This window comes from Salmo salar, chromosome ssa13 (assembly GCF_905237065.1).
Source record: "Salmo salar chromosome ssa13, Ssal_v3.1, whole genome shotgun sequence".
NCBI classification, from domain to species: Eukaryota; Metazoa; Chordata; class Actinopteri; order Salmoniformes; family Salmonidae; genus Salmo; species Salmo salar.
The window spans coordinates 7,794,083-7,809,155 of NC_059454.1; the positions used below are offsets into that span (position 1 = coordinate 7,794,083).

Genomic DNA, 15,073 nt, shown 5'->3' on the forward strand with positions numbered 1-15,073 from the left:
TTAACCCTAACAACTGCCCTTTGACACAAACTCTCCATCTCCCCCCCCTTTCTACATATTCAATAAACTAACAAAGTGTGTGTGTCACACAAAAGTATGTGGACACCCCTTCAAATTAGTGGATTCGGCTATTTCTGCCACACCCGTTGTTGACAGGTGTATTCAATCAAGCACACAGCCATGCAATCTCCATAGACAAACATTGTCAGTAGAATGAATGGCCATACTGAAGAGCTCAGTGACCTTTAACCTGGCACCGTCATAGGATGCCACCTTTCCAACAAGTCAGTTCGTCAAATTCCTGCCCTGCTAGAGCTGCCCCCGGTCAACTTTAAGTTCTGTTTTTGCAAAGTGGAAATGTTCTGGAGGAACAACGGCTCAGCCGCAAAGTGGTGGACCGCACAAGCTCAAAGAACGGGACCGCCGAGTGCTGAAGTGTGTAAAAATCGTCTGTCCTCGGCTGCAACACTCACTACCGAGTTCCAAACTGCATCTGGAAGCAATGTCAGCATGAGAACTGTTTGTCGGGAGCTTCATGAAATGGTTTCCATGGCAGAGCAGCCTAACAACACCTTTTGCAATGCCAGGAGTGGTGTAAAGCTCGCCGCCATTGGACTCTGGAGCAGTGGAAACACGTTCTCTAGAGTGATGAAACACGCTTGGCAGATGTCAGGAGAACGCTACCTGCCCCAATGCATAGTGCCAACTGTAAAGTTTGGTGGAGGAGGAATAATGGTCTGGGGCTGTTTTTCATGGTTCAGGCCCCTTAGTTCCAGTGAAGGGAAATCTTAACACTACAGCATACAATGACATTCTAGATGATTCTGTGCTTCCAACTTTGTGGCAACAGTTTGGAGAAGGCCCTTTCTTGTTTCAGCATGACAATGTCCCCATTAACAAAGCAAAGTACATACAGAAATGGTCCGTCTAGATCGGTGTGGAAGAACTTAACTGGCCTGCACAGAGCCCTGACCTCAAACCCCATCGAACACCTTTGGGATGAATTGGAACGCCGACTGCGAGCCAGGCCTAATCGCCCAACATCAGTGCCCGACCTCACTAATGCTCTGAATGGAAGCAAATCCCCGCAGCAATGTTCCAACATCTAGTGGAAAGCCTTCCCAGAAGAGTGGAGGCTGTTATAGCAGCAAAAGGGGGGACCAACTCCATATTAATGCCCATGATTTTGGAATGAGATGTTGGACGTGCAGGTGTCCACATACTTTGGGTCATGTAGTGTGTGTAATTAGATAGATAGATAGATAGATAGATACACAGACAGACATTGTATTGCACCGTTTACACCCCGCTGTATTGCGTCAGTCAGTCAGACAGACAGAAAGACAATACAGCGGGGTGTAACACGGGACAATAAAATATAATAGACAGAAGATATGGTAATAACAGTACCAGCAGGAGTGGTGGGGGTGACAGTGGGGGAGGCAGCGGAGGTGGCAGCGGGGGTAACCGGAGTGGTGGGGGCCACGGTCGAACTGATCCGGGTGGCGGTGGAACCGGAAGACGGGGTGACGGCCGCAGACTGACTACGGGAGCTGTGGTGGGGAGGGAAGAGCGGAGGAATTAGTATGATTGTTATGATGCGTGCTGTAAATCATAGCATAGCTTGTGTCGATGTAAATAGTCTACACTAAAAAATTAAATACACTGTACAAAATTCTAATACCTTAACAGTCTATACAGAAAGGACATTTGGTACACAGTACATGAAACTGTCAAACCAATCTGAGGGGAAAAAAACACCAATTAGCTAATATAACATGCTATTTAACAGATGCTTTAATCCAAAACGACTTACAGTCAATGTGTGTATACATTTCACGCACGGGTAGCCTCCGGGAATCAAACTAACAATACTGCCGTTGCTATTAGTTATTCTAGAAAACGGGTTGGTTCAAAACAAGCATTGTGATTGGTTGAAACACATTCTAAAAGCTGTGCTAAAAACTATCCGTTTTAGAACGGGGAAGGCCTTTGATGCAAAAATAGAACCGTAAACAAAGTAGCCTATCGGATAAATCGTCGCACATCCACTGTGTCGTCAGCCCAGCCAGACAATTAAGTTGACCTCCAGTGTAAAAAAAAAAGCATCTCGACATTATTTCCCCTTGCTTCTAGCCATGAATTAACCTTTTACTTTTTTGATGCAAAAATAGGTTACTTTATTTACGGTTCTATCGGATTTAAAAAAAAAATGTTTAACCCTTTTTCTTTGTATGCAAATTGGTAGTTAAAGTTTTGTCTCGTCGCTGCAACTCCCGTACTTACTCAGGAAAAGCAAAAGGTCGAGAGCCGTGCGTCCTCCGAAACACAACCCACCCAAGCCGCACTGCTTCTTAACACAATGCCCTGCTTAACCCGGAAGCCAGCCGCACCAATGTGTCGGAGGAAACACCGTACACCTGGCGACCGTGTCAGCGTGCATTGCGCTCCAGCCCGCCACAGGAGTCGCTAGAGCACGATGGGACAAGGACGTCCTTGCCGGCCAAACCCTCCCCTAACCCGGACGACGCTGGGCCTATTGTGCGCCGCCCCATGGGTCCACTGGTCGAGGCCGGCTGCGACAGAGTCTGGACTCAACCCAGGATCTCAACTGGCTTTAGACCACTGCACCACTCGGGAGGTCTACCTCTCTGACCTTTGATTTGAATAGACAATGAGGTCTAGGTCTCTGACCTTCGTAACATTGTTTCAATTTTGAAATGCGATCTCCACCGGCCCAGAGAGAATGAACGCGTCAGGACAAGACAGGTGAAATCATGCATCAGACTTGATGGATATACACAAAAACCATGTCAATAGAATAACAGGTAAAAATGTCATTTAATGCCGCTGGTTTGCCGTCGCACTCAGTTTCAGTCTGACGTGATTGTTTTAGCTGTGTAGTTGGCTGGCTACGGAGCCAAAGGAATGAAGGACCAGCCGGCTTGGCTGGCTACGGAGCCAAAGGAACGAAGGACCAGCCGGCTTGGCTGGCTACGGAGCCAAAGGAACGAAGGACCAGCCGGCTTGGCTGGCTACGGAGCCAAAGGAACGAATGACCAGCCGGCTTGGCTGGCAAACGGAGCCAAAGGAACGAAGGACCAGCCGGCTTGGCTGGCAAACGGAGCCAAAGGAACGAAGGACCAGCCGGCTTGGCTGGCTACGGAGCCAAAGGAACGAAGGACCAGCCGGCTTGGCTGGCTACGGAGCCAAAGGAACGAAGGACCAGCCGGCTTGGCTGGCTACGGAGCCAAAGGAACGAAGGACCAGCCGGCTTGGCTGGCTACGGAGCCAAAGGAACGAAGGACCAGCCGGCTTGGCTGGCAAACGGAGCCAATGGAACGAAAGACCAGCTTCTTTAGCATGGCTGTGCTGATCTAGGGTACTCTGCTCCGCCTTGACCGCAGCACAGCTGTAAAAGTCGTATCACACACCCTTCCCCCTGCTAGGGCCCCTTACCTGGAGGATGAGGAGCTGGTAGCAGGGCCTCCACTGCCTAACAGACTGGCCAGACCTGGTCCTGCTAGGGCCCCTAGACCACCAAGTCCTCCCAGACCAGTTGGTCCAATCAACTGCATCAGCTGTGTATGGCTCATGTTACCCAGGAGGCTTTGCAGGCCACCCTCACCTGGAAGGAGGTGGCGGGAGAAAAAATTAAATAATTCTGAAGTTAGAGACGAAACAATTCAAATAAATTGTTATGAATGTTGAGCGGTCTGTGTGTGTCCTACCTCCTAGAGCAGACAGCTCGTGGCTGCTACTACCTCCACTGCCCAGTGCTCCAGGCATGGGAGGGTTGTTCAGGTACTCATTCACCTTACGGCAATACTCCTCATCTTTGTCTGATTTAGGCTCCTGGTGAATCACAGGAATCAATAACATTAAGAGATCGATATCAAAAGTATTGGCTCTTGGTGACAAGAGAAATGGATAACATCATAAAGAAGGAACAAATGTGAAGTAAAAAAAATGTTTTTTTTCTTGTGTTTTATATCGTATTTTAAAAAACAGCTGATGAATTTAACACTGTAAAAGTGTGAAAACATATGATCGGTGATATTTCCTGATAGTTGAAAATACAAATCAACACTGGACCTTCTAAAATCAACAGGTTTGCATGGGCGGGAGTTTTTGCTTTCCATGGTGACATCACCATAAGTTTAAAAAGTAAATAAAAAAATAATTGTTTAACATACCGGTCCAAATCCCTCTACCAATAACAGCTAAGTTTCAGTTCTTGCTTGAGAAATAGTTATTTGGCTCATTTTTTATATTTGTTTTGCATATTTTAATGGAAATCTATTACAGTTAGATATGGAATTGTTCCCCAGAAAACATTGAATATTGATATTAAAAAACTGCTGCTTTGGGCCTTTATGAAAGGGTCTTCCATAATCCTACTATTTCCTTGACTGGTCCCAGACCCATTTATACCGTCTTGCCAAACTCCTATGGTCATTGTCACACATTTGGCAAGACTCGTATTATGTTAAATGTTATGTGTAATGTTAATTCAACCCTCACCTGCATCCAGAAGAACAGCCTCTTGGATCCAGCCTTGAACTTAAGCACAAACACACGTCCAGTAGTACACTGGCTCACCTTCTTGAACTCACAGTCATCAGGGAAGATGATCAGGTCCTGAAAAAAAAAAAAAGGATATTATAAAACTTACCAGAAACCATCACGTTTTTTTTTTACTGGGTTAATCTTGTATAAAGTGGTTAGATATTCTTCGGTTTATATACTGTTTCACTACCAGAGACATCATAGCCTGGTATAAGATCTGTTCGTGCAGTTTTACAAACTCCATTGCTGCCATCTTTGGCAAACCAAAATTGGGACCAGGCTAGAGACACTACGCCATCTGATTCAGCTTGATCTGATTCAGCTTGATCTGATTCAACTTGATCAAAATCCAGCAATCCACTCACATCATCAACGTTTCCAGACCCCCGGTCCTTCCAGCAGAAGTGGATGAGGGAGTCGTCCGTCTGTTGGACGTACACACTGCCCTTACGTTTGTCCGGTGTCACTGTGCTACCCTTCATGGTCATCTTACCGGCACGAAACTCCACCAGGTATTTACTGGACGAGCCCCGGGAGCCTGACACCAAGCTGGGGAATAGGGCACCTGAAGACATGTTGATCCTCGGGTTGTTGACAGACACGCAGGCTGGTTAGTTTACTTCTGACGTAGGAGGAGACAAGGGAGAGAAATAAATTCTTCCCTGACCTAGCAGACAGTTGCACAAGCATGCTTAAAAATGACTATTAACGACATAGTATTGTTCTGCAGTGTCACGTGATATAGGACTACTATTGAAAATGTGCTGTGTAATTACTTGAACATTATATACTGAACAAAAATATATATAAAACACAACATGCAACAATCTCAACGATTTTACTGAGTTACAGTTCATATAAAGGAAATCTGTCAATTTAAATAAATTAATTAGTCCCTAATCTATGGATTTCACATGACTGGGCAGTGGCGCAGTCATGGGTGGGCATAGGCACACCACTTGAGAGCTAGGCCCAGCCATTCAGAATGAGTTTTTCCCCCACAAAGTGGCTTTATTACAGACATAATTACTCCTCAGTTTCATCAGCTGACAGGTGGCTGGTCTCAGACAACACCGCAGGTAAGGAAGCCAGATGTTGAGGTCTTGGGCTGGCATGGTTACACGTGGTCTGTAGTTGTGAGGCCGATTGGACGTACCTACCAAATTCTCTAAAATGACGTTGGAGGCTGGTTATAGTAGAGAATTGAACTTTAATAATTCTCTGGCAGCAACTCTGGTGGACATTCCTGTAGTCAGCATGCTGATTGCACACTCCCTCAAATCTTGAGACATCTGTGACATTGTGTTGTGACACAAAACTGCAAATTTTAGCATGGCCTTTTAATGTCCCCAGCACAAGGTGCACCAGTGTAATGATCATGCCGTTTAATCAGCTTCTTGATATGCCACACCTGCAGTGCTAGAGGTGTCACTACAGACCCGGGTTCGATCCCTGGCTGTATCACAACCGGCCGTGTTTGAGAGTCCCATAGGGCAGCGCACAATCGGCACAGCGTCATCCGGGTTATGGAGGGGATTTGGCCAGGGTAGGCCGTCATTGTCAAATTAGAATTTGTTCTTCACTGACTTGCCTAGTTAAATAAAAGATTAAATTAAAAAAATCTAACCTGTCAAGTGGATGGATTATTTTGGCAACGGAGAAATGCTCACTAACAGGGATGTAAACAACTTTGTGCGCAAAATCTGAGGAAAAACTCCGTCCGTATGGAACATTTCAGGGATCTTTTATTTCAACTCATGAAACCAACACTTTACATGTTGCGTTTAAAAAAAATAAAAAAATTGTTCAGTGTAGCTAGCTGGAAAATATTTGTTTGGACAATTCAACTGCAGTTTCAAGACGAGACAAACCAACCAACCAAAATATGTTGTTTAGCTAACTATCAACAAGAAATGTATAGGATGGAAACATACAATCTGAAAAACATTTCGCTTCCAGGCAAATTATATATATATATATATATATAAAAGACTGTCTGGCTGTGTCATGATACTTGCTAGCTAGTTAGCATAAGCTAAGTAGCTAGCTAACGTTAGCTCATGACAAGGCTAAAACTCAAATCTGAGGACGGGACTAGTTTTTCAAAACCGTAATTCTCAAGAAAAACACATACCGATGTTCTCTCAAATTTAACTGAATAATTAATCTTTCTACATTTAACAATCCGTATATATATTTGTTTTTTTATTGAATTACCTGAAGTTTAGCTGGCAACAAAAGTTATTTCTTGTATCAGACTTCCTCGTTGTTCTTCTTCGTGGGGGTTTGTGAACTGTTTTCTTCTTCTATGGTGACTCTTTCGCAATTCTACCAGTAGAAAACATGAACAGCGCCACCCACAAGAAATGGCAAGCACATTGGCCTCTGGATTTCCTGTGTGTTTTTTAAAATGTTCCGGGATCTCAAAACCAAGAATATACTGCTCAATTTTAAATGTGTGTTGTCCTGTGAGATTTTGTAAACAGAGATTAAAAGTCTTTCAAATACTGTATTAAAAAAAAGTGTATCATGGAAAGTCATACATGACTTAACCATTACAAATAAAGTGTATTACAACGAATGCCCCTTGCTTAGATAGGCTTTGATGCTTTGTCCTCGTTTGCTACACTAGTGTCAAATGTGGGTTTCGAGGCCACCAAAGATGCGTGACAATAGAACTCTAGGATGGTCATAGTTCTATTTAATTCTACATGTGCATGCCTCTCTGATGGCCTCACAAGCGCCATCCCACTTCTGACACCAATGTCTCATATGCACGGCAACTGGGAAGTAGTCATCCATAGGAATTAATGGAATTCTACAGTATTTCAATTACATTTTTCAAGGACAAAATTACATGTATTTATGTATTTATGTAATTGGGACAGTAACAGTAAAACTTTCCAAAAATTATACTATAAGGAAAAAGGTTGTATATAATTGTTCATGTTTTATTTGTATGTTTAGCTCACATAATATTTCTTACACAAGAATTTTGCTACACCTGCAATAACTAAACATCTGCTAAATATGTGTATGTGACCAATAACATTTTAGTTGATTTAAAAGTATGCATTAAGGTGTCTGGAATAGAATAAACATGTACAAAAAAAAAGACATTAATAAATGCATTTCAATAACATCAAAATTAATTTTCACAACGGTGGAGGAATGCCAAGATGGAGGCTTCAAAACAGCGCCTCCTGTTAGTCATCTAGTATATATATAAATCAGTGTTAGGTAAACTAGTAACAAGCCTACCTAGGTAAGGCTTGTTACAAAACAATGCCATGTTAGACCTATCAATACAAGTTCCAAAATCTGATCCAGGGACGGGTTCATGTATTTCTCCATCAAAGACTAGCTTTTGGAGATGTTTTAAAAAGCTATTGTAAAGTGGGCTTTGGGAAAGGGGGAAACACACCTCCATTTTTCAAGATTACGTCACTCAGGACGGATTTACGGAAGAACAGAAAGGACATATGAAAAACAAAATCCCTCGTTTTGTCGAGATCAACAAAAAAAACAATTGTGTGATCTCGATTGTTATGTCGTGATCACAATACAATTATTTTGTGATCGACAAAACGAGGGAATATTTTTATTTTTATTATTAATATGACTTCGGAGTGAATTCCCTCATACCTCCCACTTTTCCAACACCCCGGAGGGTGTGTTCAGTTCAAATGAACCTGAGCTACGTTGCGGAACGATTTGTACCGATTACACGTTTCCCCAAAACGATATTCTATGATGTTTTTGAACAGGTGTATTCATTATGCCAATTCTGTTGCAAAAAAATATATATATCTTTAAACGGAACGAAGCAAACCCCTCCGTGTTTTAATTTTTTTTATTTTTTTACATATGGTCGTTCAGTACAACACTGTTTCGTCCCGTTATCTGTTTTCGTAATGAACGCAGCCCCGGGACGTGGGAGGGATTGACAGCCAGCCAGGACCGCTTCTAGTTTAGCTAGTTTACTACGTGCTTTTTATTTGATTGTAATGTATTATTAAGTGCTCAACCAAGGAAGCTAACGTGAACTTGTTGTTTGGTATACGAACAGCATAGATAACCTTTCAACAACAACAAAAAACACAAATCGAAACAAGTAGCTGAACGGTAAGAAGTGTATTTGATTAGTATATGTCTATCTCTATGCTAGCTATGCTTCTCCGCCGTCCTTGGATTAGCGAGTTAATAACGTTAGCTAGCATGTTGTCACCGCTAACTAGCAACCGCTAAACTAACATGGATGCTGTGTTTTCTTTTGATACGGTAGCAAGAGATTATCCGCTTTACCGTTTTGTCTTCCGATCTTTATTTTCTAGACAGCGACTGGTAGGTTGGTTTTTATAATAAATAAAAAAACTAGGCCATGATGAATTGACTAACGTTAACTGGCTAGTAAGTTTTTAGCTATATTTTAAGCTAACCATTTTAACTAGCTAATTTTAAACATCTAAAATGTTGATATCCAACTAACGTTTAACTAGCTAACATGGACCCTTTTTTGGCGAGTTGAGTAAATGTGGATTTGCTGTAAATGGGACCGGTGATTTGTTTTGTTTTTGTTTTTATATCTTAACTACCTAGCAAGCCAACGTTTAGTTGTTGTCGATGTTTATCACAACAAATGTGTTTATGTACTTATAGTATATAAAAAAACATTCTATTCACTGGTCCAAAGAAACACTTAAGTCATATCAAGGTCCCCCCCCCCCATGACCAAAGATTCGTTATGTTCTTTAACCAGTTAGCTAAGTAAATCAGATCTAGGTTTGATTTAGTTAAGACTTGCTTTGGACCCTTTTACATGAATCTAGTTTACATTTACATTTACGTCATTTAGCAGACGCTCTTATCCAGAACTGTTAGCTAGTTGGCTATTTAACTGATCAGCTGATGCCAGTATTGGCCATTATAGAATGTCATACCATGGCCATTTTAAAAGTACAGAGCAGCTCAAACTCATTATATATTGTGTTTAGTGAGGTCAACCAACCCATACATACAGTAAGTCTGTGGGCCAAACGAGCCCTGATTCCACAACACGAACTACAAAGTATCTGGTCACTATAATGGAAATAAGCTACTTGTCATACAGACTGGATGCATGATTTAGTGATGTGGACAGCAACACATAGCATGGATATGCCTATAACTTCTTTCCAAAACCTACCCATGTTTATCATCGTGTGCAATTTTTTTTGTTTTTAAAGGGATTTGTTTCATTATGTTGTCATCAAGAAGACAGGTATCACTGACTCTGACAAAGGCTGACTAGTGACTATGGAGGATATCATAAATCAAATGTATGGTTCATTATTAGGCATGTCACACATCCACGAGCAGAATCCTGCATCCCAAGTGGCGCAGCGTTCTAAGGCACTGAATCTCAGCGCTAAAGGTGTTACTACAGACCCTTGTTCGATTCCAGGCTCTATCACAACCGGCCGTGATCGGGAGTCCCATAGGGCGGCGCACAATTGGCCCAGCGTCGTCCGGGTTAGGGTTTGGCCGGGGTAGGCCGTCATTTGTAAATAAGAATTTGTTCTCAACTGACTTGCCTAGTTAAATAAAAATATGGCCAACCTTCATTTGAGCTCATTTGAGGGTGTGGATTAGCGGCCTAGCTAGCAACCTTGCAAGTGTCAACAAGTTCATTGTGTGTGTGTGTGTGTCTAGGCCTAAAACTTGTGCTATTGACAGTCTTATTGCTTCAGGCAAGCTGTGGGTGGAGCTGACCATTTACTTACAGTATTTGTTTGAATGTTGTTGACCCAGAAAAAGGACTCCCTCAGTTAGGCAACTTAAAGATCAACATATGTTTGTGGTGGTTACCAGTGATGTAGTGGTAGTAACAGTGGTGGGTAAAGTCTGATTGCCGGGTCGTGGTGAAAAAAAAAAAAAGTAACGCTTTTTATGGGGGGGGGGCAAACTGTCCCAGAGGGAGGGGGGCGGGGAAACTGTCCCAGAGGGAGGGGGAGGGGGAAACTGCCCCAGAGGGAGGGGGCGGGGAAACTGTCCCAGAGGGAGGGGGGCGGGGAAACTGTCCCAGAGGGAGGGAGGCGGGGAAACTGTCCCAGAGGGAGGGAGGCGGGGAAACTGTGTTAACTTGCGTTTACCTCCATTACTGGCTAGTTTCTATCCATGGCACCAGAGAGGATTGGCCTACTTCTCCTTTCAGGCATGTTGAGAGCAGTTTAACTAGTTGATCCTCGTGTCTTGTGATCTCTGTCCCAATACATTGTTCAACTTTCACTTCCATTGTCCCTGCTCTCGCACGCTCACGCTCACACTCCTCTCGCCGAATGACATTCTTCCCAAAGCTGCTGCTTCCACATGTGGAAAGGGGCCCACAATGGGGTTTGTAAATCAGCACTGTACACTATCAACACAATGCACAGTAAGCATCCCATCGAGGAAAATACTGTGGCTCTGTCCCAAATGGTACCCTATTCCCTATATAGTGCACTACTTTTGACCTGGGCCCTATGGGTAGTGCACAATCTAGGGAAAAGGGTGCATTTTGGTTGGCCGCTACCCATTAGTTAATTAATTGGATGCTTTTGCTTCAGAGGTCTATTCCAAAATGTTAAATTGTAGAGCTAAGGTGTGTGTGTGTGTGTGTGTGTGTGTGTGTGTGTGTGTGTGTGTGTGTGTGTGTGTGTGTGTGTGTGTGTGTGTGTGTGTGCGTGCGTGCGCAGAGGTTTCAGCAGCTGTGTTTACCTCGGAGCTTGTACCTCCTGTATCATATAACTTTGCTAACATTGATTGTACACATGGAGGAAGGCCTTGGTGGTGGTGGGACAGCTGATAGGACTGAAAGGGAGACCAATTCATCTACTCACCATTTAGGCCAGAGCACAGTAGGGCATAGCTGCCTTGCAGTCTGTTTACCCCATTCCCTATATACTGCACTACTATTGACCAGGACCCACATGGGGAATAGGTTGATTAATACGATTTCACGTGTATAGCCTCTGTGCTGCTGCTCAGCATACAGTGTATATTAAATGTAACATACAATTTCAAAGATTTGACTGAGTTACAGTTTATAAGGAAATCAGTCAATTTAAATATTTATTAGGCCCTAATTTATGGATTTCACATGACTGGGAATGCAGATATGCATCTGTTGGTCAGAGATACCTTTAAAAAAAAAAAGGTAGGGGCGTGGATCAGAAAACCAGTCAGTATCTGGTGTGACCACCATTTGCCTCACGCAGCGCGACACATCTCCTTCACATAGAGTTGATCAGGCTGTTGATTGTGGCCTATGGAATGTTGCCCCACTCCTCTTCAATGGCTGTGCGAAGTTGCTGAATATTGGCGGGAAGTGGAACACGCTGTTCTACACGTTGATCCAGAGCATCCCAAACATGCTCAATGGGTGACATGTCTGGTGAGTACACAGGCCATGGAAGAACTGGGACATTTTCAGCTTCCAGGAATTGTGTACAGATCCTTGCAACATGGGGCTGTGCATTATCATGCTGAAACATGATGCGATGGCGGTGGATGAATGGCACGACAATGGAACTCTGTTCACAACATTGACATCAGCAAACCGCTTGCCCACACGATGCCTGTCATCTGCCCGGTACAGTTAAAAGCGGGATTCATCTGTGAAAAGCTCACTTCTCCTGCGTGCCAGTAGTAATCGAAAGCATTTGACCGCTAAAGTTGGTTATGATGCCAAACTGCAGTCCCGTCAAGACCCTGGTGAGGACGACGCAGACGAGATTCCCTGAGACGGTTTCAACTGATCTCTGTATTAGTGGCTCGATCGTTTCATTATCAGATATCACTTCCTGACATTTCTAACGATCGTAGTAATAGCAGAACTTTCTCTTTAGGTCCAGGGCTCATAGTTCATATAGCCCACTCTTTGTTATCCTCAGTAGTGATACTTTTGGCAGCTATTTTAATTGTTTGTCTTTTAAAATACCTTTTTAGTCATATTTTAGTCATTTCATCTTTTGTTTAGTTTTAGTTATCAGTTGACTAAAACTGGACAATTTTTGTTTAATTTATCACTGACATTTTAGTTACAGTCAACAAAAAAAAATCTATAAAATAATTAATATTTAGGCTACTTCCATTGTGCTCGTTCAGATATCCTTGTCTAACTAGGCCTACTATCCCATAATATACCTTAGTTGGCAACATGTTATATTGTTGCAGATAGTAACCAATGTCAGACATAATTAACCATGTAGGCTATAAAGCCTTGGTTAAAATGTGACCAATAGACGGCTCTGATCTTTCTCTCCATCATAACTGTCAGTGGGGTGAATAACAGTGGTTCCCTAGAAAAGGGGAGAATTGGAGCTTTACAAAAATGACAAAGTATTACTGTACTCCTAATAGTCAACAAATACTATTTTGTTTTCCCCTATATGTGTATGTACAGTATGTATGTGTGATGGGATGTATAGACTTTATGGACAGTATGTGGATAGAATATGTAGTATATGGATAGACTACATGGATAGTATATGTAGAATACATGGATAGAATATGTAGTATATGTGTAGAATACATGGGTAGAATATGTAGTATATCTGTAGAATACATGGATAGTATATGTAGTACATCTGTAGAATACATGGATAGTATATGTACAGCAATAGTTGAATAGGATGGACTTGACTAGAATATATTATATACATATGAAATGAGTAAAGCAGTATGTAAACATTATTAAAGGGACCAGTGATTCATTGTCTATGTATATAGGGCAGCAGCCTCTAAGGTACAGGGTTGAGTAACTGGGTGGTAGCTGGCTAGTGACAGTGAGTAAGTTCAGGGCAGGGTACTGGGTGGGGGCTGGCTAGTGACAGTGAGTAAGTTCAGGGCAGGGTACTGGGTGGGGGCTGGCTAGTGACAGTAACTGAAGTTCAGGGCAGGGTACTGGGTGGTAGCCGGCTAGTGACAGTGAGTAAGTTCAGGGCAGGGTACTGTGTGGAGGCTGGCTAGTGACAGTAACTGAAGTTCAGGGCAGGGTACTGGGTGGAGGCTGGCTAGTGACAGTAACTGAAGTTCAGGGCAGGGTACTGGGTGGAGGCTGGCTAGTGATGGCTATTTAACAGTCTGATGGTCTTGAGATAGAAGCTGTTTTTCAGTCTCTCGGTCCCAGCTTTGATGCACCTGTACTGACCTCCTCCTGGATGATAGTGGGGTGAACAGGCAGTAGCTCAGGTGGCTGATGTCCTTGATGATCTTCTTGACCTTCCTTTAATACCGAGTGCTGTAGGTGTCCTGAAGGGCAGGCAGTGTGCTCCCGGTGATTCTGGAGAGCCCTGCGGTTGCGGACGGTGCAGTTGCCTTTCCAGACGGTGATACGTCCTGTCTAAATCTGTCATTCTCATTGAAAGCAAGTCTAAGAAGTGGTAGATCTGTTCTATTTGTACTATTTCTATGCTTCCCGTTTTTAAGTTTTGTCATTGCGTCTTACATTCAGTTTTGTACACCAGCTTCTAACAGCTGAAAAATCCAATATTTTTGGTTATGGACTAGATATGTCACAGCGGTTTAGATGGTACAATGATTATCTACAATAGTTTTTCTAATTTCAGTTTGAAATCTATTAGAATTTGAACAACCAGGAAATGTCAGAGTGCATCTTTTTTTAACTCGGCTACTTTTAATTTCCAAGTTTAAATGGGCTTGTCCGTCAAGCCTTCTCCCGCTAGAATGAATGATTAGTCATTTTCTAGCCATCTATTGATAGGAAAGGCGCCTGTCAGTCAGTTCTGGCACGTTCATTTATTTTCTTTAGCCTCTTTCACATTGCCTGCCAGGCTATTTATTTACTGTGCGTTGATTGACAACTGAACACCAAGTGTTGACTAGTTTATAAAAGGTGTCGAACTGATTGAAAAATATAATGGACCTATATATTTTTAAAATGTGTGTGTAATTTTATTTTTTATATACTTGAGAGCTAACAATCACCAAAATCAAAGCTAGACAAAACACAGCAGTGTTTATTGAAAACTATTGAAAACTGCAACATCTTCTCTCAACTCCATGTCAAAATGTGTATAATTGCAGGAAATTAACTTTAAAACTTAAATGTATCTCAGCTCCATGGAGAAATTCTGAAAATGACAGAAAATTGGCTTAAAATACGGTATTTGCTTAAAAAATAATAATAATAAGATGGGGGGGGGGGGGTCTCTGCGCCCCCATGCCACGCCCACCACCTACGCCCCTTTTTGATCCAGAAAGAAAGTAAACCCGGTGTGGATGCACCAGATGTCAACCCGGTGTGGATGCACCAGATGTCAACCCGGTGTGGATGCACCAGATGTCAACCCGGTGTGGATGCACCAGATGTCAACCCGGTGTGGATGCACCAGATGTCAACCCGGTGTGGATGCACCAGATGTCAACCCGGTGTGGATGCACCAGATGTCAACCCGGTGTGGATGCACCAGATGTAAAATATGTTTAGGCTTAGTTTGTAGCTGCTGTTTCAACGAGCGAGCCA

General features: G+C 42.9%; 2 protein-coding genes across 4 annotated transcripts in view; one reads left to right on the forward strand and one right to left on the reverse strand.

Moving 5' to 3' along the window:
- Positions 1-6,904, reverse strand: part of adrm1 (ADRM1 26S proteasome ubiquitin receptor) — an 11,627-nt gene extending 4,723 nt beyond the window's left edge. Inside the window, exons 1-6 of one of the 3 annotated variants that reach the window (XM_014134207.2) lie at positions 6,787-6,904; positions 4,935-5,188; positions 4,525-4,641; positions 3,732-3,855; positions 3,460-3,628; positions 1,411-1,553 (exon numbers count right to left, since the gene is read on the reverse strand). In XM_014134207.2, coding sequence (XP_013989682.1) covers positions 1,411-1,553; positions 3,460-3,628; positions 3,732-3,855; positions 4,525-4,641; positions 4,935-5,144 — 763 coding nt within the window. In that variant the 5' untranslated portion in view covers positions 5,145-5,188; positions 6,787-6,904. 3 annotated transcript variants of the gene reach the window in all.
- A 1,574-nt stretch (positions 6,905-8,478) lies between these two features.
- LOC106566293 (dnaJ homolog subfamily C member 5) overlaps positions 8,479-15,073 on the forward strand; it is a 41,531-nt gene continuing 34,936 nt past the window's right edge. The window contains exon 1 of the mRNA XM_014134181.2: positions 8,479-8,694. The gene's annotated coding sequence lies outside the window, so the exon portion shown is untranslated. The remainder of the gene's footprint in view (positions 8,695-15,073) is intronic.